The following is a 27664-nucleotide window of genomic DNA, read 5'->3' as shown; positions in this document are numbered from 1 at the left end:
CTGAATTTATGAACGACTGAGCCCAGTTTAGGGTTTGAGACTCATCATTCATTGATGGGAGCTGTAAGGCTGCTTCATTCAGAGATGTTACTCCCTGACCACAGCTTTGAGAAGCTCCGCAGTTAGATATTTATTTTTCTCTTCGTCCTGGCAGACTACCTGCGTTTGTTTATATCCGGCACGCCAGGCGCGGACTGATACGCTAAGTGGCCAGCGCCTTGTAGCCAGCTGTGGCTCTGCAGCGGAGGTAGCGCCGTTTTACGACACGATGAGAACCAGAGCCTTATTTAGCGGTGTTTTTGTGTGAAAGTAACGAGCTGAAAATTCTCTAAATAAAGCGTGAATGCAGACCGATATCAGATTTTTTCAGTGGGAGTCCATTTATTTGTGTTTTTGGTCAAGTAAAAAATGGCCCCGTCTGAGTGCAGAGGAAACCGGCAGAGGAGCAGGAAGGGGGTGTTTGGTGCGAGCGCTCTGGGCTTCTGCTGCACAAAAACACTGCTGTAGGGGTAATTTCTGCCCTAAACCTTGTGATAGGACCCAACTTGTTCCATCCTGGAGTATCACTTTAAGGCTTAATTATGCTTGACGCGTCTGCAAGGAGGAATAACATTTCTGCGCCACCCACACTCAAAAATTTATAACCTGCCGGACGGACATGAGCAGACAAGATGGCGTAGAAGTGAAGAAATACAGACATCAGCCTCACACAGAGGTCACCGTGATAACTGAGTGGTAAGTAATTCTTGGTGTGAAATTACGGCCACTCTCGGCAAAGAGAAAAAATCGGTCTGAAGAACCTGGAAAAATCTCAGGACAGCTACAGCGTGTTGTAAACAAATGCCAACTTATTCGACTCTCGTATGGTACTGTGGTAGACGTTTGTAATACACTGCCCCCTGCAGTTTGGGAATGGATACAAACAGATGCTGCTCTGGGTGTTAAAAAAATGAAGCCTCACGCGGTCATGCGGGTTCTGTTCATCCTATTTACGCGCGTCACATTCGCACAGAAAGCATAACACAGCCTTTATTTTCCTCAGATGGAAGTCCGCAGCCATGGAAGGCCTTCATCTAAAATTGGATTCAGTTTTTGCTGAGTTGTAAAGTTGGAGAAAATCAGACATAATCCAAGAAAATCTCTTAACAGGTTAAATACAATGTGGTCCCCTTTCTTTTGATAGGCATCTACATTTCCCAGTGGTTCCAGAGTGATAATTATGCACAGATAAAGGGGTAATAGACTATGTTATGTGTGTGAATCTATATTTGCAATTCAATATATCTCACCCCTACCTGTGCAGGAAGTGGGATTTGTAGTATGTGTGTATGGCTATTTAAGTCTTATAGACTGCTGTACAGTTTTTATTTCTTTTTCTAAATCAGGTTGAGTTCTAATTTATCATGTCTATGATATATTTTATCTAATTTTGCTTTAATTTATCAATTGTATTTTCTTTCTGTTGTCATTTTCTTTTACCTCCAATGTATATTATGTTCCCTGCATAAAAATTCACAAGTGCAATTACTGCAACTATTATGCATCTTGAAAATCTCCATAAAGGCATACATTTTTAAAAATCTAAAATAAAAAAGTCCACAGCACATACACAGAGAGAAATAACACAAATGTGTGAGTAAACGTAAATATATTAGACAGATGTTTGATGCATTTTCAGCATCAGTCTAAGGTTTTCTTTTGAGTTCATGCTTTTGTTTCTTTTGTAAATCTAGCGATGCCCTCTGAAGCTCGATAAGGACTCCCTTCTCTCCGTGTTTCCATCTCTGCAGATGGCCCATTAAATGAAGCAGCATTGTAACAGCTCCTGAACATAAAGCATGCAGGGAGGTCCCCTGTGTTTGTGTTTTGTTTTGTAAATCAATGCACTTGCCCTCATTGATTCTGAATATGATGCTCCTAATGCATGCAGCTGGTTCATTCTACAAGGTTACGGCGTGCTCATGCATGCCGCCCTGCTCGGCCATGTTTTCCATCACCTTCACGTTATAACTGCAAGATTTCGACCTACTTTTATCTAATTTTCTGACAATGCATTGACCCAGGACCTCCAAGACCAGTGTGAAAAAAACAGCGGGTCTGATTCCTGGCACTGAAATGCAATCCACTCCTCTGGGTGTCTCCCTGGATCCTGTGTTCTTATCAGCTCCTCCAGGATGAAATCCTGTCAATACAACAACCACAGAGAAAGAAAACCAGTCCTCGCCCCCTACTTCTCGTATCAGCGTGGCCCATCTCCACACAGAACAGACCCTGGTCAGACAGCAATTAAAACCCCTGCCCCCCTTGACGGAGGGGCGGAGGGGTGGGTGTGTGTGCGAACCACCGATCTATAAACTTGATTTCTATCCATTCACCTCTTTGTGCTTCACATTGACGCAGCAGCTCAGAAGGCGTTGACTGTGTGGACTGGATGCTCTCTGTAATTACAATCATCTTTGCCAGAGATGCATTACACATGACAGAGGAGAATTGAGCGTCAATACTCTCGTCACTAATGACTGAGCTGTGTAATAAATAGCCCGAGCTGCAGGGATTGCACTTTGTGTTTTCTTCTTCTTGGATTTTAAAATAAAAGCGCTCTCGGAGACATGAATTTTTCCATCAAGTTCCTTCCATGTGTAATTTTCTGATGCATTAATATGCAGCTAAAAGAAGTCCCGACCAAAACTATCTTAAAATTGTTTATTAAGATTTTTTTTTATTTATTAACGAATACCACAAACCACAGCTCCCTGGCTCTGCCCAATTAATCTCTGCATGAAGAACATCTGTCCCTTTTAAATAAAGTATAATGAGCCAATCTGCTGCTTTCGCGGGGAACATGCACTCCTCAACAGTCCGTGGCAAAGAATTTATTTTGTCCAAGATTCACTGAAAAAAAAAAGACTCAATAGATGCACCAAACATTTTCTGCGGTCTAATGAAGGTCCCTGAAAGAGCCTGAAATTTAACAAGCAGACAGACAGGGATCAACTTTCAGGTCAAACTTTAACGAGCCTCTTATTGGGCAAACCCTGGGCCGGACTTTTTAACAAGAAGTGCTGCCAAACAGCGCGGTGAAGGAGCACAGATGAGCCATCGGCTGAGTGTGGAGTCGACAGCGGCACCAGCACGATTTTATCACCAAGGTGAGAGTGGATAACTGCTTGTTATGAGGGTCATATATCCTGATTTGACCCCCTGTTTATGGATTGCCTATAAGACTTAATGAATGTTTTACAGCAGCAGTAGTGACAAGATAACAGGCTGACAAAAACAATACACAGGCTGCATCTGGTCTCCGCGCCATATTAATGAGAACGAGGCGATGAGATCATTCACTGTGTCTGCCGAAGCCGGCTTCACAACACACACACAAGCTGCACTCGTGTTTCGCCATACGATGTGTTTCGAATGCTCTTAGTTGCTTGCTTATGATGGACCAAGAAACTAACACAATTAGGGTTAAATACCAGGCTCTGAAAATAGAGATGGGAGAAGTTGCAGAGGACACGGCTCAGCGGGACACGTGGAAAGGTCTCCTGGCTCTGGAGGTAAATGAACATTTGAACATTTACTTCTTGTCTTCTCTCAGAACATTACCAGGTCACTTCTTCCTGCTCAGAAACATAAAGATGATGATGTGATATTCCACCATTCTTGCTCGTTAAAGAGCAAACCCAACCACCACCAAAGCCTGTGTTTTTGCTTCCAACAGGTGAAATGTAAATCTACACACCACCATAGTTGTGCCTGCAATGAGAGGACAGGACAATGGATAGAATACTAAACTAGAAAGAGATGGAATAAAAATGGCAAACAGCTGCAGACTGGATTCAAACCTGGACCGCCTGCTTCATGGAGCCTCTGCACAGGTTGATTTAACCATTATGCCACAACACCTGCTCAAGATTAACCCTCTCAGAAAGACATTATAAAGACCAAATCTTGTTTTTAACTTCAAATAAGAATATTCTAAGTGAAAAACTGAGTAAAATGTGGTAGGACGCGGTTCGTAATGTCCCTATCAGTAAAGTCATGCTTTTTCAGTCTCCCAGAGTGAATTTGTCACATTAAAATAAACTAAAAGGAGATCAAGTGACCTGACAAAACACACAAAGCATCTGTCTTTCAATACCACAAAAATTAGACTAACTTGTTGTCTGCTGTTTGGATAGCAACTGACCTACAACTAAGTCCCACCCTCAAATACAATATACTTAGACATTTTCTTCCCAGACGTCCATTGAAATGCATTGCAGAAAGTCAGTTTTCATTTTGGTTTGAGATGGAAACACAGATAGAAAGGAGTCCTCGTTGAAAACTTCTTTTTTAAAGGGGACATATCACGCTGATGCTTCATTTAATACTTACATATAATAAATTTGAAAACAAGACCTCTCACCCCCTGAATTTTCAAAAAATGAGATATTGTATTTTTTCTGATATCCTAGAACGAGATTTGATGCCTCTGAAAATAGGTCATTGACATTTGGCTTCGAGATGTCGACCTTCGTGACGACACGTGGATCCTTTCTTTTTATTGGAGTGATCTGATAAAGCAGCTCCTCCTCTGTGATGTCAGTTAGTCACACAACCACCATTGAGGTATACACCCACCAAGAGCCGAGAAGAACGTATAAACTATACATGTTTTGGGATGGGTACCTTTCACATTTGAAACAATACAGTACCGTTGCCTGGTACCTGGCAATCGGTACCGGTACTCAACAGTACCAAGTTCGGTACTTTTTTGTGTTTATGTGGTAAAAAATATCAATTTGTTTAATAATGAAATACAAAAAAAAACAATTTAACAAATTTATTCTTCAATTATTAACCTTACAATGCTCTGTTCATGTCCAGCATGGAAAATCACCTTCTCTTCCACTCCCTCACAGTCACAAGAATGCAATCAGGTACCTAAACATGGTACCTTTTGGTTTTACATGAATTGGTACCCGGTACTTTTGACAGAATTCGATCGGTACCTATATAGGTACCTAATTCGGTACCCATCCCTATACATGTTACAGTGCCGGTTTGACTCACCACACTGAAGCGACCTGAGATGATCTGTGTCCAGGTGGATTTTCTTCCTCCTGAGCTGCAGAACCGTCCGGGTCTGACTCGGGGTCCAGTACAAAGTGACGTATCCTACACCCTGCCATTTTATTAGTGCTATCAATGCCTTATGATGAAGTTTTGGCAAACAGCAAACTCGCTCGGTCTGCTCCATTCAATATGGCAATTTTGTGAACACTGCCATGCAGCAAAAACCGCCCCCTGGCTCTACCCCTTCCGCCCCTCTGATAGAACTGACCAATCAGAGCACAAAGGGCTGTGACAAAGTCTTCTTCAGTTCAGAGGTCAGTACAGCCACACAGCGCTGTCTGGAGTGACACAGACTGCAGCAGAGGACTGACCCGGAGTGGACCATGATGGAATATTGGTGAAACACACAAGTTTTTGGACGATTAATGCAGTTTTAGGAGCGGCGCTGTCTATGCCCCGATGGATCCCATCATACGGACGTCCGCTGCACGATTTTGGATCTAAATATCTCCCAAAGCACTGCTTGGATCAGGAAAGCCTTCTGGGTGAGTATTTTGTTCTACTTCATTCTATAAACAATGTAAAAGCTGTATAAACAGAACTTATCAGTATAAACAGAAAGATTCAGACATTTCAACAGCAAATGAGTATGTACAATTTTGAAAATCTGCATGTTTCGTCTGAACATCATGCATTGGCAGAATACTCCCTCTTTAAAGAATCAGATTCTATGCTGTTTCAACAGACTGTACCCTGACATGTAGACCTAGCTTCAAGAAGCATACGTTAAAAACCTTAATGTAAGAGCGTTTAAACTATAGATCATCTAGTTTCATCGCCTTTAACCACTGCTGAGCTGACAGATCTGAAACAGCTCTCTGCTATACAAAACACATCACGACGCAACATATAAAAGTCCCCCCAGGCCTTGTTTTCCTCATTAAACTGTATTTTCAGTAAAAAATAAATAAAAAATCTGGTGAAAACAAACATATCTGCCAACAACTCCAACCACATTTCAATACAGCCAGTCAAAATCCTGAATAAAGATCAGCAGTCTATCAGGGGAAGACAGGGACTAAAAGCTTGACAGCAAATTGCCTTTCAAACTGACAGACTTTGTTATACAACCTACATGAAAATGCCTCTTCTTCATGTCCAAGTGTGATGGCAGGAAAATAATTAGCATGCCAGCTGCTGCTTGTTCAATAGCATGTAGATGTACAGGCACAGGTCACGAGGTCTGGTAAACTGCTGCTGGGTCATTACTCTGCTCCAGTACCACCGAGCTGTCTGCCAATGACGTTCAGGATACCAGCCAGGTTTGTTTCACTTTGACTCTCTGTGACTTCAGCACAGCCAACGAGCTGCTGCCAATCTGACACAGACACTGACACCTCTCCCCAGATGACCAGTTTCCAAAAAAACTCCTGTTATAACACAAAACTTTCAGCAACTTTCATCACCTTCCTAAAATCTACAGGCAGCCTGGGAACACAAAATAAACAACAAGTTGGTGAGAAGACTTGAAATGTTTGGAGGGAAAAATAAAAGCTGTTGCAACGCACCACCAGGCCAGTAGAGGGCAGTATGACAATAACATTCAGTAACAAAGAATGAAACCATAGGAAAAGACATGCCAGCAGAATAGCCACTAGCCTTAAGGAGAATGAGCCTGTGCTAGCTTTGACCATGCTTTAGTGCCCTGCAGATGGATTTGTTGACACCTAAAGGAGACAAGCACTAGAGGCAAGGCTGTCATTGGTTGAATTTCTTAAATGTCTTCAGATCATGTTTAAATACTCACCTGATTGAGGATATCTGAACACAAATACATGTGTATCCTCAATGGATTCCAGCCATTTTCAGAGCATTCTAACCGATCTCTCAAGACCCACAGAATACTGTGTTCTCTGACTATGTAAACACCCAAACTACCAAATGAGTAGACTCCCTTCTTTCATCTGGAAAAAAAAGTTGTTCCTTCCTATTTCTATTCCCATTTCTGTTTTTTTAGTCATGAGCAGTGGAACAAAGGCTGATTTCACCCAAACCAAAACGGGAGAGAACAATCTCATGATGGCGACGCATACTCTGTTCAAGTTTGAACTACCTAAACTTGTCCGACTTGCAACGTTTTGGCATTGTCCCTTTGTCATCTTGCATATTCTTCTGATAGTGTATGCTGCCCAAAGAGAGCAATGCTGCCACCTACAGAGGTCAGTTAGTCAGTGCACATGTTTACATGCTTGATATTGATGGACAAGCTCAGCCATATCACCCCCAGACCACTCTGTTGACGTCAACGGCAAATGAGGGCCAATGAGTTAAGCCAAGTCAGTTGCAGCTGGGTATCATCTTAGCGTGGACAGAGGGAGGGGGAAATAAAAGCACCACCCAGGCCCCCTACATAAGTTCCTGGACCTCTGGGAATTACTACCTCCAGGTAGAGATTTTATTAGGTTTAAGTTTTATTACCTCGGTGTAAAGCAAGCCCCTAGTTCCTGTGGTAGAAATGCAGTTACTGAAAAGTCACCTTGGTGGAAGAGATGAAGCAGTGCGAAGAGCAAAACCTTAAACACTCAGGTGGTTAGGTCAGGTTAGTTTGGATTTAATGTTGATAGAGCTGAAGGTTTAAAATTTCTTAAAGGCAAAACTATGTCACTTTATTTGCAGCTCCTGTTTTGTACCTGGCTGGATGAGCCAGGTCTGATAACAGCTGTTAACTGTTTCCACCAAGCAGTCCGGTTTGGATCAGTACAGTTTGGTAAGTTTTGGGTCAGAAAAGCATGATCCTGGTTGAGTTTTCACAACCAACTGTGCCTCTCTTGGTAGGCAGCAGATGCAGATAGCCCTGACAGAATGTACCTCGCTCGTAACTCCGACAAAGAAAATGCAACACAGTTTAGATTTGACAGCAGTTTCACACTGTTTCTCGATGCCATTTTCCCAAGAAAAAGAAACTTATCCTCGCAAAGTCGACCGGAGATTTCAACTTGGTAGGGTCATGTTCATTTCATTTTCATTTCAGTTTCCACCGCTTATCCGGGTCCGGGTCGGGGAGGCAGCAGGGCCATCAGCGAAGACCAATGACTCATGTCCCCGGCCACTTCCACCAGCTCCTCTGGGGGGGATACCAAGGGGTTACCAGGCCAGCTGAAAGATATGATCTCTCCACCGGGTCCTGGGTCTACCCCGGGGTCTCCTCCCAGTTGGACATGCCCTAAACACCTCCCCAGGGAGGCGGCCAGAAGGCACCCTCACCAGGTGCCTGAACCACCTCATCTGGCTCCTATCGATGCGGAAGAGCAGCAGCTCTATCTCTAACCCTATCCCTAAGGCTGAGGCAAAACACCATGTGGAGGGAACTCATTGCAGCCGCTTTTATCTGCTATCTTGTTCTTTCGGTCACAACCCACAGCTCGTGGCCATAGGTGAGGTTTCGAACGCAGATTGACCGGTAAATTGAAAGCCTTGCCCTCTGGCTCAGCTTTCTCTTCACCACAACAGGCCGGTATAGTGTCGGCATCACTGCCAATGCCACCCTGATCTATCTGTCAATCTCTTGCTCCATTTCCCCCTCACTTGTGAACAAGACCCCGAGATACTTGAACTCCTCCACCTGGACCGGTTGTTCCTAATTACCCCATCGCACAGGAAGCTTCAGTTCTTTTGACCAATCATCAGACTGCAGTATCTCCAGCTCCACCTTCTGGGTTTGGATCAGTATGTCTGGCACCCCAACAGGAGGGTACCAAAAATTGGGATGGTACGAGTCGGTAATTTTGTGACCTGTCCTGGTTTTAGTCAAAGAAGATGCCACAAAATGTGTAACACACTGAGACAAACTGAACTGCTTGGTGGAAATGGGGCTTTTAATATCACTGCTGATGAAATGGTGTTGGTCTTGACACAATAACAGATTAGTTAATTCCAAGTATGTAAACAGTCATCTATCATGACAACCTTTTTCAGGGACATTACTGAAAAATCATATATTCATATTTGGTTTAGGTTTTTGTGTTTTCAGAAAAACTTATGAAGCCCATTATTTTAAGAGGGTGTTGATATGTAAAGAAGAAAATTTGTGCTGATGTTTGAGTAAATAATGACCAAATCTGTTTTCAGTTGATTGTTCCAAAAGGTAAAAGTGAGCTTTCAACACGCCGTTTAACGTCATATCCAAATGACACAATCAGATGAATATCGTCTGCTTTCAATGAGATTTCTAAAACACACTCTCTACCAAAGACTCCTTGAGATTTCACCACATATCTTGGTGCAACTTCCCGATTTAAAACAGTGAATTAGACAAAACTGGCAGCGGAAGCAGTGTTAATGATAGATCCTCACATCTGCTGCTCAGTGCATCCAACTAACACCAACTGCAAGTGTCTGAGGCTGGATTGGAGGTATGAATTCTGACATTGGTACCCTAAAGGCATAAATATATTTAACCTGCAGAAAATGGTTAATGCTGTTGGTGGAAGAATTGCTACATGTCAGATTTTCAACACAGTCCAGCTATCTTTGAGGCCTTAAACTGTGTCCACTGACAACGGGAGTGCTTGAAAATACAATTTTCAGGCTTTTATCCTGAGCTTTTAAGATCCGGTGCCAGGGATTAGACCTGCTGACGGCAAAAATGAAAAATATACATAGACGGGGCGTTGGAGCGGACAAGGATGGATGCTAACAGCAGCAACAACAAGAGGAGAAATGAGGTTATGATCTTAACCTTGGATATTTTCCCCATGTCACAGAGATGTTTCAGGGGAAGCTTTGAATCATAATATCGTACCTAACATCGTATTTACTGAGAGTGTAGGTGACTTACACCATCTGTTTATAAAGCAACAGGCTCAGGCAGACACTCTGCCAGAAAAAAGGCACAAGGTCCCCGGGCTTATCTCGGGCGAGGTGTGCTGCTGCTCCTCGGCACCAGCGAGGTGGAACGATAAACATAATTAAATTGAGTTGGATTACACAAAATGGATCGGATCAGTTGGGGAGGCGGAGAAGCTAATCCAGTGCAATCCACTCTATAGAGGTGCCAACCGCACAAAACGACATAAATAAAGAAGAGGGAGAGGGATGCTGAGAGAGGATCAAGGCAGGGACACAGAAAGGACCCTTTAAATCAAAAAGAGGGCGCTACAAAGTCAAATATCGACTCCAACAGAGCAGTTCAGAGCAGGAAATACAGGATAATCATAAAAAAGCTGATGAATAGGTTTACTCTGTACAGAAATAAAGCACTCTCATAATAAAAGCCTGTGTTTGGAATGCTGCCATTGTGTTAAAAATGAATAAGCAATGAATTCTGCCACTCCTGTCCTTTGAGGAAGTGGGAAATCACACTTGTCTTTCATCACAGCGGTTCTGACAGTCGTTTAGTCACGGATAGATACCAATGAGATTCATCTCTCCTTCTTTTTCACCTTAACCCCTCCTTTATGAAGTGTTTTAGTTATTGATGGAGGAGTGATGTATGAGGCAGCTCAGTCAACAGTGGCCTCAGAGGTTTCTTTACAGACTTAACTTTTTATATTAATGACTAACACACCTGTGGTCTCTAAAACCACTTTTTCTTTCTTCTATTCCACTCTCCTCATCCATTCTTTGTTCCCTCCTCTCAGATTGCATTTTCCCTTTTGTAACTGACTGTGGTACAATCCCCTAACAAATAACCTTTCCCCGAGGAAAGAGACTCTCCTTTTCTGCAGCCCTGCCAGACCCCTAAACCTGCTCCTCCGTCTTTTTTTCCACCCTCATCTCGCCTCGTCTCTCAGCCTCAGGCTAAGCAAACAAATTGATACAGTCTGAGGGGTTTCTTCTGCTTCTCAAACAAATCCTGTGTAATCCAGGTCTGTGTCCTGTCTCGAGCTGCACTGCAGAGCACATTATCATCCAATAAAATGATTAATAATGGATCTATAAGTGCTGCAGGGAGGGATAAAGCGAAGCCATATTGCCGAGGTGATGACACGGGCTCTCTCCAATATCTATACCGCAATTACAGATCTGAACGGCCTGCTGGAAAATGAGCAGGGATATTTCTAGCTGGCTAACTCAATTAAAAGTCTGTTACTACCCAAGAAGTTAAGAGTATAAAGTGCAGTATGTGGTAAGCAGTGTGTGGAACCCCTACTGTGTCATTTCTGGACTCCTTTTTAATCTTAAGTTACAGTGTCTGAAATAAGTCAGGTAAAGTTTTTTGGCAAAGAAAAAGAAGAAGAAGCTGGAGCAGGAACAAAAAAAGGAATGAGTGGGATATCTTGCTTTCACACAATCTTTGCTGAGAATGGCGTACACAAAACAACAGTTAGCTAGCTAGTAAAGTAGCTAGTAAAAACAAACAGCAACATAATTACTAAGGAGGAAATTACAGGGAAATCAGAGGTGACCCAAAAATGCAAATTAGCAACGACCAGTTCAACACCGTTGGTTGTAAGAGTCTGGAGGTCATGTACCGTCAAGGTTACACAAAAAAGATCTGTAAACTGGAACTCAGTTATCATGTGAGCGTATCAGTCATGAGACAGCTTTGAAGAGAGAACACGTTAATATTCAACTCAAAGGCCAAAGTTAGAGCATCAGTGAGTTTTCTTCCTCCTCTCCTCACACCAAATAGTGGAACAAATTGAACAGCTAACATGTTCGATTTAATACCCGAGTGTTGGTCTCAAATATTTTTTATGTTTTAAAGATTTATTTTTTAATTGAAAAGCTGATTGCTAAAAAGAACCAATATTTGATTTCCAGTTGGACAGCTGCCAGCTTGTGTCTCAGGGGCAGGGCTGTTTTTTGTTTTTTGTATTTTTTTCTACCAAATATCCACTCCCTCAAAGCTGTTGTGAGGATCCCTCTGTTGGTGTTGCGTTTGCTGCCCCCTTTGGAAAAATAAACACCTCTCATTTCTTCACTAGTCTCGTCCTGTTCTTGGGTAAAAAGTGTTTTCCGGTGGAAAAATTCACCAAAGACAAAATGTTCCACTTTTCAAAGAAATTTCAGAAATCAAATTGACAATTTGAGAACATTCATCTTAATTTTTGAAAAGTCATATTTATTTTTTTGGTTTTAATTATTTTAATTGGCCCCTTTTCTGCCAATTAGTCAAATAATTGCTTAAATAATCAGTGTCTTGTTGGCTACCAGAACAGACGCAAGTTGCAGTTCTGACTCCTTCTTAGTTTAACCCTTAGAGACCTATTATTGTGCAAGTCTGTCTTGCATTTTTACTTTTATTTTCTTGGAGTATCTTTTATTTATTTACATCAATATAACTCAAATATTTATAACGTGTTGACTGATGTCTTAACTGCTACAATAAATTGCTTTAAAGTACAATAAACTTTAAAAAACAAATGTTTTTTTTTTTTATTTTAAATGCAAATTTTAAATAATAATAAAAAAAAAAAAACTTGCACAATATTCTTTGGAACCACAGACAATTTATCTGGAGTCTGTACATAACTTGCATTTTGAGAAGAAAACTTTTGAGAAGAAAAATGAATAACAGTGAGAAATTTGTAGACAACATAATGATCAAAACAAATTATTTACAATAGTGCAATCAGTTTTGTATATGTGCCAGATACTTGTGAACATATTTTTCCTAAAGAAAACCATGGTTATTCATAAAAAGTGCATTTGAAAAGAAAACAAAATAGTTTTTACAGCTAAAACTTCAGACTATGTGACAGTGTGATGAGGTTCATTTCAACATAAGAATGATGCAAATACCTGTGGTTTAGACTTTTTGTTTAGTATGATTTATTGAAATGTAAAAGTGTTTTGAGACACCGTGAATGTGTGTGACTGCCCAGTTTTTACATTTAATAAAATAGTTGATATATCTTATCTGGCTTTAAGTCAAAAATGCATATGCAAAATGTAGCACTGGTGCTGTGCTAGGCACGTCAGGGTTAATGACTTGGTAGTTCAGGTGAATCAGTCTAAAACTAATCCTAATTTTTCCATATGAACAACTAAACACCCAGATATGTTTTTCCTGATGTTTGTCTCTTCAGTAAAGTAACATTTTGACTGAACTTAATTGACGTTCCCCAAATAACGTTTAGTAAAGACAGACCTGCAAAAATCTCTTTCTAGTGACTCCGTATCACACTAGTACCTCTTCTCACCTCAGTGAACAAGTATATTTTAATCTTTTTAACCTCAAAGAGCAGCTTTTAATATCTCACTGGGTCAATACTATGAAATCCTTTAAAATGGAAAGGGGGATTTTTCTTCTCTGTCCAGCTTAACATATGTTATGTGGATGAAAAGTAGCAGCATCAAAATGAGGGCGCACCGCCAATAATTGGAACCAGTCTCTATCCACTCATAAAAGATGTGATCCTAGCCATAATAAAGGGCTCTGCCACAAATTAAATACAGTATTTTATTTGAGGGTTTATGATATGTATTATATCTAACTTAACTGCTGAGGCCTACATATTATGGGACCTAAAGAGCAGACGTTGAGATATGTATTCGCTTAAACTTCTGCCTCTGGTGAGCTGTGCTGAATAAATGGTAAAGCTAATTTAAAGTCATTTTAACACATATTTTGGTGATACTATTCTAAAAAAGGTGAAAGATATATGTTGAACTTAACTGTCTCAGATAAAAGTAAATAAAAGGATTAAGGGAAAGTCAAAGTTTCATTGATAGATTTAGAACCAGAATGAAACATTTAATTCCATAACCAGCCGTCTCACATCCATGTAACACAAACCTCTCAATGATCCCCCTACAAGACTTCTGGGGTATCGGTTTACAACATACTCCAGTCCAAACAAGGGCAGTTTGCATTATTTAAGCTGCCCTGGCTAGCCACTTTAATTGAGAGTCTTCACTTGGCGAGCCAGCAGCTCAGAGCGGGCCCTAAGCTACGTTATGCATGCAGGTGGAAGGGGAAAATGCACATCTTAGTGGCATCTGAAATATGAATGCAGAATGTTGAACACGGAAATCTGATATTCCATCATGAAGCAATCAAACAGGACCAAAGGCAAGATTTGCACGAGAAAGAGACTGCATCCAATGCAACAGGGTGATGGCACCGAATGCACCACTGAGCCAACTGCTTCAATGCTTGTTTAAAGAGGGGGTTTAATGCTTTCCCATATTTTAAACACAGATATAACATAAAAATGTTGAGGAAACCCCTGAATGTGTCTGTAAACTGATCTAACTCATCTGTTCTAAAAAATAATAATAATAACAAGATCTTTGTGAGACTTGCTGAAATGATGTCATCACACAAGGATCTCATAACTGGTCCATGAAAAGGCTAGCCAGTCGGAGAGAAGGGGGTTTGTGAAGTGGGTAGCCTTAAAGAGACAGTAGCTTAGAGAAAGTGTTTCAGACAGATGCTGAAATAAGATTTTTTGGTTTTGCTTTGAAACACCCGTGAGAGAAAAAAAAATGATTTTTCAAGCTCTTATTCTTGTGAATATACTACAGAACAAAGACTAAAAAAATATTTTATCATTTTTTTTAACTTGTGTCATGGGTGTAATTTCATGTGTCTGGTATGTTTAATAGCTTTTAACAGTTATGAGTTATTTTTTGAATCACTGTTTGCAAAACACAGCCTACTCACCCATGGTTTGCTTAATGTTTTATTGTTTGATTTGAATAAAACAACAAGCTGTGACTCTCTTACCTTGGACATTTTTTAAATGACTCTTCTCTGCGTCATATCTGATGTTAGTTGGACAGTGTGGATTTCTCCCCTACATGATCTGTGGCCTAGATGTCAGTGTATGGAAGCAGAGCTCAACAAAAAATAAGATTTATGTGCCTGATAGTTGATAATAAAAAGCTGCTTAGTGCTCCATATGTTAATGTAAAGCACTGCAGACAGTGTGCATATGCTACAGAGCCTGGGTTATCTGAGACCGGTACCAGTGCCGGTTTTAGAGAGGAAAACTCATAGTCCAGCAGAGGCTCTTAAAGTAAATATTTGACCTTAGGTGGAGAAAAAAAAATCATGGGTGAGACCAGGCACCACTGCAATATGACTGCTCAGACAGCTGTGTTTACGGACAAGTTTAAAAAGGAAAATTCATTTTTTAAAACCGTTATCCACGGACTGAGCAAAACAGAAAATGCAGAAAACTGAGGAGTCAGAGTTAGAGATAGACCGATATGCTTTTTTCACAGACGATACCAATTATTAGTAGTCAAGGAGGCTAATAACCGATATCTGGAGCTGATATTAATTTGCATCAGAAGTGAAAATACTAACGTTAAAGTTTTGAATACTACAAACTCAAACACTTATATTTGTTTAAATGACTTTAAACATGTGTTTATTGAACAGCTCATAGGCTCAGCAGAATGTCTCATTTAGGTAATACTTAGAAAAAATGGAACTGGGATGTTTTTTTACATTTTGGGAGTCTGCTGCTTAAACTTATCTTTCAATATGTGTGAGCACTGTGCAGGCACAGCTCTCACTGCTGATTGGCTGTTACTCTACCCTTACCTGAGCCATGGCTCTGTGTGTAACCAATGAGATGCATCAGAGCCAAAATAACACTTTTAAATTGATTTTTTATCAGCTGTTGAATATAAAAAAGAGGGGGATTCTGATATGCTTCAAAATAATGCATATCGATAATGATAACCCTCCCACAATGAAACATGACAGAAACAGGCATGACTGTAATGTTAATCTAACACTTTTGTGTTTTTAGAGAGGATATGTCTACTGGAGGAGCTGCAGGAGCAGACCTGATCTGAACAAAGGAAATATAAACCTATGTAAATAAAACTATAAGATGGAATAGTTACAAGCTTTGAAAAAAATAAAAAAAATAAAAAAATACAGCATAAAACCAATTCGAATTTACAACGGTATGCCCATGGTTAGAAAGTTAAAAGGAAAAAAAAAGCACAATTCCTCTGAATTCCTGCTACGCTAGCTTTCTGTTAGCAAATATTGATCTTACTGACCTATAAGGAGCTGCACACACCTCTCACTGCACTGTCTCAACTGTGACTGCACAAACAAGTTTCCACATAGCTGTAGATGAGTCCAACTGTAATCAGCTGGAAAGTAGAGGTGGGCAATACTGGGAATTTTGGGCGATACTGATACCGATACTTTTTAATATTTAAGGCTGATGTTTCATAAAACTGCTGACCTTAAGTTGTTTTGGGGATTTTTTCTTTTGACTATGCTGTAAAAATGTAGGGCAGAATTTGGGCAAAGTTCAAAGGTGGCTACAAAATCCTTTAGTGTCATGATAAACATTTATGTTCAGAAACAATACAACAGTAAAAAGAAAAAGAACAAAAAATCCCCAAAACATTTTGTGTGGAATTCTTTTCTTTAAAAAAAGTGCAAAAAAATATCATTTTCATTTTTTATTTTTTTTTGAGGTATAGAGTTGAAGACTTCAATACAAAAAAAATAAATGAATAAATAAAAGTTCACCCTTTATTAAACTCATTTTTTAAAGTAGTAAAGTTTAAAGAAATATCATACCAGAACAAATGTTTTAAGACAATTCAAACAAATTTGCTTTTTTGGAGTCTGCTTGCTTGTTTCCACTAGTGCCACTGAGCCACGTGACGTGACACGGACACAGCCAGGTTGGCACTTTTATAAAACCTCAGCAGTCAGTGCATGCAGGAGAAAAAAGAATAGAGTATTGATCTTTTTACACCGATATCATTCGATATCGATACCAACGTTGGTATTGATATTATCGATATTTGGATCGGTCCGCCCACCTTTACTGGAAAGTCTTACTACAGCTAATCAGAGGAGTTTAGCTTATCTGGAGGGTAAAAACTTGACGCGCTTGAAAAAAAAAAAACTGACTGCAATTTCGGAATCAGCATGTCAATTCTGGTTGGAATCAGCAAAAAATCTAACTCAACAGATTTTTTTTTTTTTTTTTTTCAAAATTGCTCCTTAGCGTAACCGATAATCAGTCCACCCCTAGTCAGAGTCAACCTGTTTGACGAATCATGACATTTTAAAATCTGCAGATTCAGAAACGGCGCCATTTGCAGAAGCCGTTAACAAATTCATTCAAGGATTTATAAACCTATATACTTTTATATACCTTTTGGCAAACACATTTGTTCTCCAGATAACTTAATATAGGTGTAAATTCATGAAAAGTATTGATTTAAAAATCAGTAAAATGGAATGTTAATTTTAAAAAAGTGTGTTCACTAATGGTTTACCTGCGAGGCCAGTTTCAGTTTGATACGGTTTGTCAGTAAATAAATCAGTCTGTATCTAATGTTTATTTGTTAGGCTGTGAATTTAACACATCAGCCTTTTTTCCTCACCACTCTCACTCTGTACTGTACATACAGTCCAGTCCATCCTCTCATTCTGGCCTCTTTCCAAAACTCAGACTACCCCAATTACACACACATCCAGGTGAAACCTGCAATGGCAGCAAATGGCTTTCTTCCAACAGTGTTATGTTATATTACTATTAATGGAGAGCAACTGTGTGTTTACACACAGAGGAACACAGATGACTTATGTTAATATTTCAGCTTTGACATTTTAACTATAATAGAGCCTAACAAGTCTGCTATCTGAGGAAGAAAGAGCTGAATCACGGCCCCATCAGCTCATTACTGCGGCTATAACAAGTGAGAACATGCATCCTACATTAGCAGAGAAATCGATGCAGCCCTGTGACTCGTCGCGTCTGTAAATGAGGCGCTGTTAGGTTTTATAGCCGGGCTCTGCCTGTGTTAGTCCTGGCCTACATTGATTCCGGTGGGAGCAGAAGCAAAGCAGAGACAGAGCTCTGCAAACACCTCTTCCCCACAGCGGCGCTCAGCAGCCTTCCTCTGCTCGTCTGAATGCAGAGTGGGTTGCTGGAGCTCCCCTGTCTGCCCTCTTACAGTTCACTTGCAAGTTCACTACACGAGCGGGTCAAATCACCAGTCGGCTCTGTGCTTCAGACAGCTTCAGAGAGCCGCGGCTGCGCCTCCACCTCACTGTGTGGCTCAGCGTGTCGGCCGGCCGCGGATCCACAGATCATTATCGCTATCAAGCACTGTTTCCCCAACAAAACGATATCTCTGCCTTTGATCCTCTGCCAAAGCTTATTTTTGTTCACTTCTGGGCATTCTAACCCAGGAACTGCTCTCACTTGGGGCAAAACTCAAGCACGGCTAAAAATACCCCACTGTTCTGTTGATGAGATGGAAATGTATGAATTAACGCTGGGACATCGCAGGACAGGGAAGCTTCTCCTTACCTGCACAGGCTGTGTGGATAATGTGTGTCTTTTGTTATTGTTTTTCTTTTATGGAGGAGCTAGCTGAGGCAGCTAATGTAATGCAAACATTGTGCTGGGCTCCTGCTGTGGAATATCCAATTAAAAAGCTCTAGATGTGGAGTGTCTCTGCAGCACTGAGGTTAGGACATTCAAACTGGGCCAGAGGTTCTGAAACATTCAGAGCGGGCCGCACGCTGCTCTGCGTCTTCACCCTGAACAAACACTATACATCTGGTGCAGGAAGGGATTTTACATTTTTCAATACGAGCTGAGGAAATACAAACAGAGGTTACATTTGTTTACTGTTGAGCTGCTCTGTTTTAATCGCAGTGCCTTCACAGGAGGAATAACCACAGTCATTTTGGTTAAAGTAATGAAGCTCCTTACAGAGCTCTAATGTTTCCCTCAGGTCACTTCCTCTTTTTTTATGGTGTTGTTTATATGTTAGTGTTGTTATGAGTTTCCACTGTATACACATCTTTATTTTGTTCATTTTTTAAAGCATTTATCACCCTGTATCTCAGCCTTTCATCTTATTAATTCAGTGTTTAAGCATGACACACAACCACTTCTAGGGATGATACCTTTTACAGTTCACTTTCATACCCATGCCCAGTATCTGGCAATCTGTATCAGTACTCAACGGTACTAATTTTCCATACTTTTTGTGTGTTTTTGTGGTAATAAATATATATTGTTAATAATTAAGTTTTTTGATTTTTTTGGTCCACCATTATCTAATGTAAGACTATAGAATGACGTTTTAACATCGTGTTAGTTGCTTTTTGAGAGATAAACAGAGATAAATGGTACAATTATTTCACACGTCCACCATTATCTAATGTAAGACAATAATACAGCGTTTTAACGTCGTGTAAGTTGCTCATTGTGTGTTTACATTTTTAATTTCTTTTTATCCTTACTGTGTTTAAAGTGTGACTTATTTATTTTTTATTCTGTTTACAGCTTGTTCTAATTTATCATTGGTTTACACTACAGTTCTTATGTTGACAGTTTTATAATTGAAGTTCCTTGTTTCAATTTAGTAGTGTTCTGTCTCTGTCTTGAATCATATGGGTATTATAATTTGTGTTTATATACAGTATATATCCTGTGCATATCAATAAATTTATGATATATATATATCAGTCGATATATCGGATATCGGCCGATATATTGGATATCGGCTTTTTTTGCCCCCAGTATCGGCTTCGGCATCGGCTCCAAAAATCCCATATCGGTGGGGCTCTAGTTGATTTTACGTGAATCTGTACCTTGGTAGCTCAGACAGAATTTGGTCAGTAGCTATAAAAGTACCTAATTCAGTACCCACCCCTAATCACCTTTACATTTAGCCTGACCTTTACATCAAGGCTTTTAATTTTTTCACAAAGAGTGCTCTCACTAAATTATGTTTGACATAAATCTTTATTTCAGTGATCAAACCTCCTTGTTCCATAATCACAGACTGATGAACTCAAAGCTCACCTGTCCCTCAGGTGTCGGTTGATCCCAGACCATCAGTGGTCAGTTTCCTCAATGTTACGTGCTGTAAACATCAGCAAACTCTACTTCTGACCAGGGAACATGTTCTCCACTAGGGGGCGACATGTAGGGATGGGTACCGAATAAGGTACTTTTACAGGTCACAACTTAATTCTATTGTACCACGTACAATTCAGGTAAATCAAAAGGTACCATGTTTAGGTACCTAAATGCATCCTTGTGACTATGAGAGTGGAAGAGTAGGTGATTTTCCATGCTGGACATGAACACAGCACTGCAAGTTCATACATTAAAATGTAAATATGCTAAATTGAAAAACTTTGAGATTTTATTATCAAACAAATTAATATTCATTATAGGGCTGAACAATTAATCGAATTTAAACCGACATCGCAATGTAACAGAGTGTAATTTTCAAATCGTAGAGTCTGCAATTTATAAATGGGATTTTAAAAGGTTTCATGTCGACAAACTTTCAGTGTATTTCATTTCATCATCATAACATGAAGGCCTGACCTTCATGCTTTAGAGTTATATAGAATGATTTCATTGGTTTACTAAATAATGCAAAAGATCCCCCCCCCCCCCCCCCCAAAAAAAATAAATAAATAAATAAATAAATAAATAAGAATAATGATAAATAAGTAAATAAATAAAATTGCATGCTACATCGCAATCTCAATATTGGTTTCAAGAAAATCGCAATTAGATTATTTTCTAAAACTGTTCAGCCCTAATTTATTACCACATAAACACACACAAATGTACTGAAAATTGGTACCATTTAGTGCCGATACCCATTGCCAGGTACCAGGCATGGGTGCTGTATCGTTTCAAATGTGAAAGGTACCCATCCCTAGCGATATGGGGAAAATATGATGCCAGGAACTAGATTTTATCAGGATTGTTCATATTCAGACTATTGTGACCTGTAAACAACATCTTTAGCCCCAAAATATTTCTGATACTGCATTCTCTATTATTCTAAGCACCAATTTCCACCTTTTCTGCTCCATTTCATACCTTTAATCTCATCTTGTGTCCTCTGGTGTTTTTTTTTTTAACTTTGCATTTTCGCATCACGTTAAAAACATAAGTTAAAGATGTCAGCTGTAAGAGCTGATGACTTTCTGCAGAATGTACAGAGCTTTAGCTTTATACTTGAGTTTAGTGAGACATTACCAGACGTCCTTTGGTTTGGTTTGTGACCTTGACAGAAAATGTTAATTTCTGTGGCATAATTAGTACATTGCAAGATGAAAGCCTAGGGGTGCATGAAAACGGCCCTGGAGCCAGACTTTGGACTTACCTGATCTAAAGCAAGTGCAGACAGAGATACACACCACTCTTTTTCTTTTGTATCTTCAAATGTAGACTTAAAGAGTCCGTGCAAACTCATCATTTAGTGAATTACACTCTAGCTGTTATAATTTTGAAGGTCAGATTAACCCCTGAACTGTGAGATTTTCACTGAATATTAGGCCTGTCAGGATAACAAATTTTGCTAGACGATAATTTTCCAAAATATTATTGCTGATAAACGATATTATTGTCAATATTATTGTGATTTTTTTTTTCCATTTTTTTATTGATGTAATTCTGATAAATGGGATAATAAAGTGAGTACACCATATCAAAAGCAAGAAACTTAAATTTCTTAAGAGTATTTAACTGTAATTAAAAGGTCAGGATATTTTAAATAAAATAAATTTAACAAAAAATATAATAAATTTAACAAACAAGAAAGAGAAAAAAAATACAATGAAAATGAAATGGACTCTCTTTTAGAAAAAAATGCATGTAAATGAAAATAACTGATACTAATCAAAAACAATAAAACATAGACCCTGTCTCTAAAGAAAAAACGAAACTCAAAAAAAAAAAAAAAAGCCTCAGTAAGAGCGGATTGTCAAAGAACAAGGCTCCGCTGCACCTCCCCTTCTTCTTCTTCGTCGCCACTATATTCAAACAAATGCGACATATCAGCTCGTTGGTGTTCATGAGCTCACACTTTGTTCATTCTGATAAAAAACAAAATATTCCCACAGTGGGACTGTGGCAGGCGGCTTAAGAACCGTATCTTTCGTGCCATCACTCATTTTAGCATGTGTTTCCTCCTTACCCCTCAGGACGCTCGCGTCAGCTTTCCCCCCAGTGTACGCGCGAGCAGCCCCGTCTTCACCCCAAAGATTGCATTTTTGACAGATGCTCACTCCGTTATAAATCCGCTAAATCCGCTATAGAACCTATGCACCCCGGTGTTAGGAAAGATAGCAAACTTACTGACAACGTTTTTATTTAACGTTCGGTTAATTGATTTATTGATTATCGTGACAGGCCTACTGCATGTAATGAAAGGTAATCACTCCTTCTCCTGGATTGTGTATTAAAACAAATGAAGGCCTGAATTTTACACCATATAAAAAAGATCACATCTGGTTCTGTTTTTTTTGGTTCTCTGGTTCTCTTTTTTTGCAAATGAATTTCTGAAAAAGGTGTAAAAATGCACCTGTAAGTGTCTTTTTAATGAGGTTATGGATGAGCTAACATTATGCAAACATTTAGTGTGCACCTTAGAAAATAGCAGTTTAAGCTTGTTGCTGATGTACTCCAATTTCTGTTTGCCACACATCAACAATGGTCTAGTCTCCCCCACACTGGATTTGTTAATAATTAAGTGACAGCTAAGGATTATGATTTTCAAGGTCAGGAGGAACTTTCTTACCCAGACTCTGTATTATTTCCTTCTTGTGCGACAGGATATGTTACATGCAAGCCCCGTGCCCCGTGCTCTGCCGGGTAGCACTGATTTCATGTAAATAACAGATGCACTTCATGCCTCAGGAGGTGTTTCTGCACCTAGAAGTCTGTCATTAGTATTCAGCTGGGGATTTTTCATTCCATGTAGGCTGCTGGTCCTGCCTGGCTCTTATTTTGGCTTAAGATATTTCTCCAGCTCCAAGTGTCTGCTGCTGACTGTATGAGGCTTGTCACAGGGGCAGAGATATGCTCCTTTTGGGAGGAGAGCTCTGCGAACGGCCCAAACTTATCAAAGCTGCCCGCCGCTGTCCCCCAGCTCCCAACACAATGCGCCCCTAATTTCTCCTCAATGGGAGTCCCTGCAGACCTGGAGTAATCTCATAGTCACCGCTTGCACGCAGTAACTCTAGTTACTCTAGCTGTGTTCCCTGCGTCCCCTGCCAATTGCATAATCAGGTCCAGAACTCATCAGCAAGATGGCAGAAGAAGTGCTCTATTAAGCCTCATCCTGTTCCATCTGTTGTGTAAGAGAGAGATAACAGTATTTACAGTTTTGGAGTTGCGGCAGACTGTTTCGGCCAAATTTTGTGCACCGCAGAGTTCTGCTTACTTCATGAAATGTCACGGATTAATTCTGCCGCTTGCGATGGTGTCCAAATGCAATGTTTGCCCCCACCAGAAATATCACAAACTAACTTTACTGGAACTGTTACACCAAGAACCAGGGAGGTTCAGCTTTTTTAAATGAAAAACAGGAAACGCAGAAACAGTTATTTTAAAGCTGAGCTGCCTCAAACTTGAAGTATTTCATCATTTTTTTTTTTAAATTTTGGGAAGCTGTCAGTTTTGCTTTCACTGAGCAGGAGACCTGCTCTGTGGATAAAGGTTTTTAAATGAGACTCTGTCAGAAAAAAATTGTCGTCTTTTAACTGCTATTTAATATTCTCTCCTTCCTTTTTTTTGGGGGGAAAGGAATATGTGTTCTTAGAGGAAAAAAAGAAAGTCTAACCCAGATATGTGTGAGAAAAAAAATGGCAGATAAGGAAAGTGCTGAGTAAAACACAGCCTTATCTCGCTCAGACAGTGGAATACATTTACCTTACTGTACGTGAATCAGCTCACTGAAAGATGCATTAACCTCACTCTGTTCTTTCAAACCAGACTCCATCTGCAAGCGATAGTGTCAGGTCGTTACAGCCATTACTCCAACGTACACTTCATGGAAATCAGTCAGTGAGTCAATGACAACACGGCGAGCTTTTTTACACACTACCACTGAATCAAGGCTGTATGGTGGGATTTCATTTTTAAACAACAATATTTTCAAACGTAAGGAGCTCAGAGAGTCAAATAAATCTAACAAAATTTAAAAAATGAAGAAGCATCTGCGTTGATTATGAAAAGTAACAGCACCGGCTTTCATAAACAAATAATTTTGGAGTTGGAAACAAAGCACACTTCTTCTCCTTTAACATTTTTGTTGACTGAATATGAAGCCAGAGATTTGAAGGATGTTTTGCCTGTTTTCTGTCTCTTCTTCACTGATTATGAATGGATGAAATTATAGAAAATAAACTAAAAAAAAAAAAAAAACAGCAGTGGCGGTTTGAAATTAAAGCCCTTCGTCAGCTGTCACGGTGGCAGCTCACAGACGGTTCTGTCAGTCTTTTTGGAGGCACGTCAGAAATCTATGTGGAGCGTTTTAAAGCTGTAAACACAAGATATGATCAAAATCATTTGAAATCCTCAATTTATTGTGCATTTTTTTGCAAAAAAAAGAAAAACCTGCTGTACCTACATTTTACCTTGTGTTTAGCAAGTGATTTTCTTGTCACCTGCACAGAAACGGAGTCATGATTAAAAGTATTCAGTGTTTGTCACTTGTGTAATGTGACAAACAACAAACATGAATGTTAAATCAGTGCCTCGAGGAATGCTCTCCTGTTGTTCCAAGTTCAGGATGCAGAGACTCGAAGGAGGACACGGCTGACTGGGTAACACCAGCCCTGTGCAGGAGCTGCATCTGTGGCTACAACAGCATTAGTGACAGTGCAGCTGCTCTTAGCGTGTTGCCTCTCAAGCCAACAGTCTCCAGGACTAGAGACACAGAGCCCACGAGTGGTGCTCGAAGGAGGCGCTTGGATGCTGTAACAGTGCACTTCCCAAGGAGCTCCACGGGGCCGCGTCTCAAGGAGTGTTTGCAAAAAATTTTTTTTTAAATCAGACAGCTTCAAAGCAGAAAGCTGTGCAACGGATTAATTAAAGCGTCTGCGAGCTGCCTCCATCCGTCCGAGATTCCATTTCAGTCACGTCCATTTCTTCAAAGCAGGACACACATGTACATTTAAATAAGAGCGTGATCACTCCAGCACAGATTACACACGCCTGCATGGGACAGGGACGCCTGCAGCCTGCAAAGTGGGATGTCAAATGATAGTTTCATCCACAAAGTCAGGTTGTACTCCTGTGACATGGGTGCATTTTAAACTTTTTTTTGTAATAACCTTTACCTTTATTTTTCCAGGTTTGTGCATAATGAAAACCTGCAACACATGTCTTATTTAGAGGTGTAAACAGAAGGATGTTTGTGTAGTTTGACCCATTTAAATGAAAAGTTTGTTGTAGAGCTAAAGCAGCTTCATCCCTCAGTCAACCTGTCTCTTTTTCCCTCCTTATTTCTACACCTCTGAGGGCTTTCCACGCCACATTTGTTCAATAACAACTTGGCAAAACAGCCATGATGCTAAAAGGACCTCGCTATTTTAGTGTGACCAAACAGGAAATCGTAAGTAGACCCACAAACCTCTTATTTATAACTTGAGGTAGGCGGGCTGGTGGAGTCATGTAGCCTGCAGCCCAGCACCATGCGTTAAACCTGAACAGTGAGCTTTAGACTCGCACTGTTTCCACGCAGCTAAACTGTTTACTTCAGTATTTATCCACGGATATTTACCTTGATCCAGTAGCCGCAGGGAGTGCTGAAAAGACGGATCCAGCGTGTCCTTCTCTGCCATAAGCTCCGGCAAGTACTTCTCGCTCTCCATCTCGTCCTCTGCAGTGGGCTCCGAGGAAAAACACTCAAATGTGTGTCGAGTAAATGATAACAAAACTTGCTCAGCGTCCAAAAGGCTCCAAGTTAGCTCCAGATCTCTTTTCAAGAGGTAAAAACGCAGGTGATAGTGGCATTCGCGCTCGCGCTACCAGAGCATTTCTCAGTCCGCGCGACACTCTCCCGCCCTCTCTGTCTCTCACACGCGCACACACACACACACAGTTGTCGGTTAAATGTGAGCGGAGGGTTTTATCCCATGGAAGAGATGCTCAGCCAGCAGAGCCCCGCTTTGCATTCCAGCCGGAGTGAGGGTCCCTCTCCTCTCTGCGTGGACAGGCTCTTTGAAGCTCACGCTGTTGGAGCCAGTGCTGGAGTGAGGCAGAGGCAGCTATTGGTTGCCACGCGCGACACGCAGCCGGTGGGGGAAAGGGGGGCGGAGCGACACACCGGAGCTGTCCGCGGTGCTTAGTCCTGTCATTACCATATCATTATCATAAAGTTATCATGAGCGCGGGCTGCATTTCATAAACACTGAGTTTGATGTCAGCCATCATTACACTAACATAGCCTGTCCGCGTCTCTCTGCTGTTAATTCACACACCTGATACACACACACACACACACACACACACACACACCTCTTTTATTACACGGTCTGTGTCTAAGGGCAGACTGATCAAATTATAAACTACTATCAAATACTAACGTGGACTAAAAATCAGTTAAGCATAAAAAATGTATCTAAAATCGTCTCAAAAAATGTAAAATTTATCATAATGTGAAAATGTAAGACTTAAAAAACACACTGGAGGACACAAGACGAGGCGAAAGTGATGAAATGGTGCAGAAAAATAGTTCTGAACACAGGGTTAGAAAGATTTGAGGACTTTTTTTTTTTCTTCTGGTCAAAATATTCTGAATATGCAAGCAATCCCGATTCTGATCCTGCCTTAAAAAAAACATCCTGACATTTTTCTCCATATCGCCCCCTAGTGGAGAATTTTCCCTGGTCAGAAGCAGAGTTTGCCCATGTTAAGATAGAATGTTACACTGCAGAAAACTGACCAGTTAGTGATGAGAAATCAGTCTAAGAAACAGTTATGTAAAAAACAAAACAAATACGTGTTAGTTAAAGCTGCTGATCATTCTTGCAGAATCAAACGTGGCCCTCTTTGATGAAAGGTTAGTGCTTCTTGCTGTAACACAGGAGTAGCTTCAGAGACTCAGGGACAAACTGGAGCTCTGGTTAATCTACCAGATTTAAGTAAGACATTAAACTTACTAAATGCTGTTGTCACCACTTCACTTTCAGGCCCCTTTAAAAGAAAGGAGAATTAAATAGAAAAATGATGCTGGTTAATTCCAGAGCAGCAAATTACCAAAAAGTAACTAATGCAAATTGAGCCTCGGGGTGTAATTGAGCCTGGTTAGTTTAAGGATCTGTTGAGCTTCAGTATCTGCTGTGGCAGGTTTGCTTTAATATCTTCATTTATTTAAAGGTTTTTTTTTTTTGCATTAAGTTGAAGATAGCTAGAACTTGCTGCCAGAGCTTCATAAATTATGAGACATAATCACCCTTTTGCTCTCCTAAGGGGCCTCAGCCTCACAAGCCTGATAACCCATTTCAGGGAGACATTTTTTTATAAGAGTGTCCATAGTCAGGATAGGCATCAGCATAGGTCACAGAACATATGACAGAGAAGAGCAGCCACACATAACATCACAAGGCGTTGAAATACCTGACATAACAGGATAAAGAATGTCCAAGTCAACCAAAGCCTGATGTCTCTGCCTCCAAACTATTCAGCTTTAGTAAAAGGAGCTAATTTAACTGCTTTTTACCACCTCAGCTCTGACCTTTGGACAGACGGTAAGAAAAGGTGGTTGTTTCAAAGAGAGAAAGTTCCTGACCTCATCTGTCTGATAAAGGTGAGAAGGTTTAAAGGAAGTGGACTTATAAATAAGGACACCTCGACAGGAAGGAGCAACCAACACATTCATAAAGCAAACAGTG

General features: G+C 40.3%; 1 protein-coding gene across 2 annotated transcripts in view; it reads right to left on the bottom strand.

The window, feature by feature from the left end:
• The window catches only part of khdrbs3 (KH domain containing, RNA binding, signal transduction associated 3), a 203156-nt gene extending 177145 nt beyond the window's left edge, over positions 1 to 26011 (bottom strand). For both annotated transcript variants that reach the window (XR_012599499.1, XM_074686039.1), the window contains exon 1: positions 25552 to 26011. Coding sequence is in view for 1 of the 2 variants with exons in the window: in XM_074686039.1 (XP_074542140.1) it covers positions 25552 to 25642 (91 nt within the window). In the remaining variant the exon portion in view is untranslated. The remainder of the gene's footprint in view (positions 1 to 25551) is intronic.
• Between the last annotated feature and the right edge of the window lie 1653 nt (positions 26012 to 27664).

Source organism: Halichoeres trimaculatus, unplaced genomic scaffold (genome assembly GCF_033239565.1).
Source record: "Halichoeres trimaculatus isolate MK-OKI-2021-1 unplaced genomic scaffold, fHalTri1.1 fHalTri1_scaffold_14, whole genome shotgun sequence".
NCBI classification, from domain to species: Eukaryota; Metazoa; Chordata; class Actinopteri; order Labriformes; family Labridae; genus Halichoeres; species Halichoeres trimaculatus.
The sequence above is the reverse complement of the archived record's forward strand: the minus strand, read 5'-3'. Positions and strand labels throughout refer to the sequence as shown.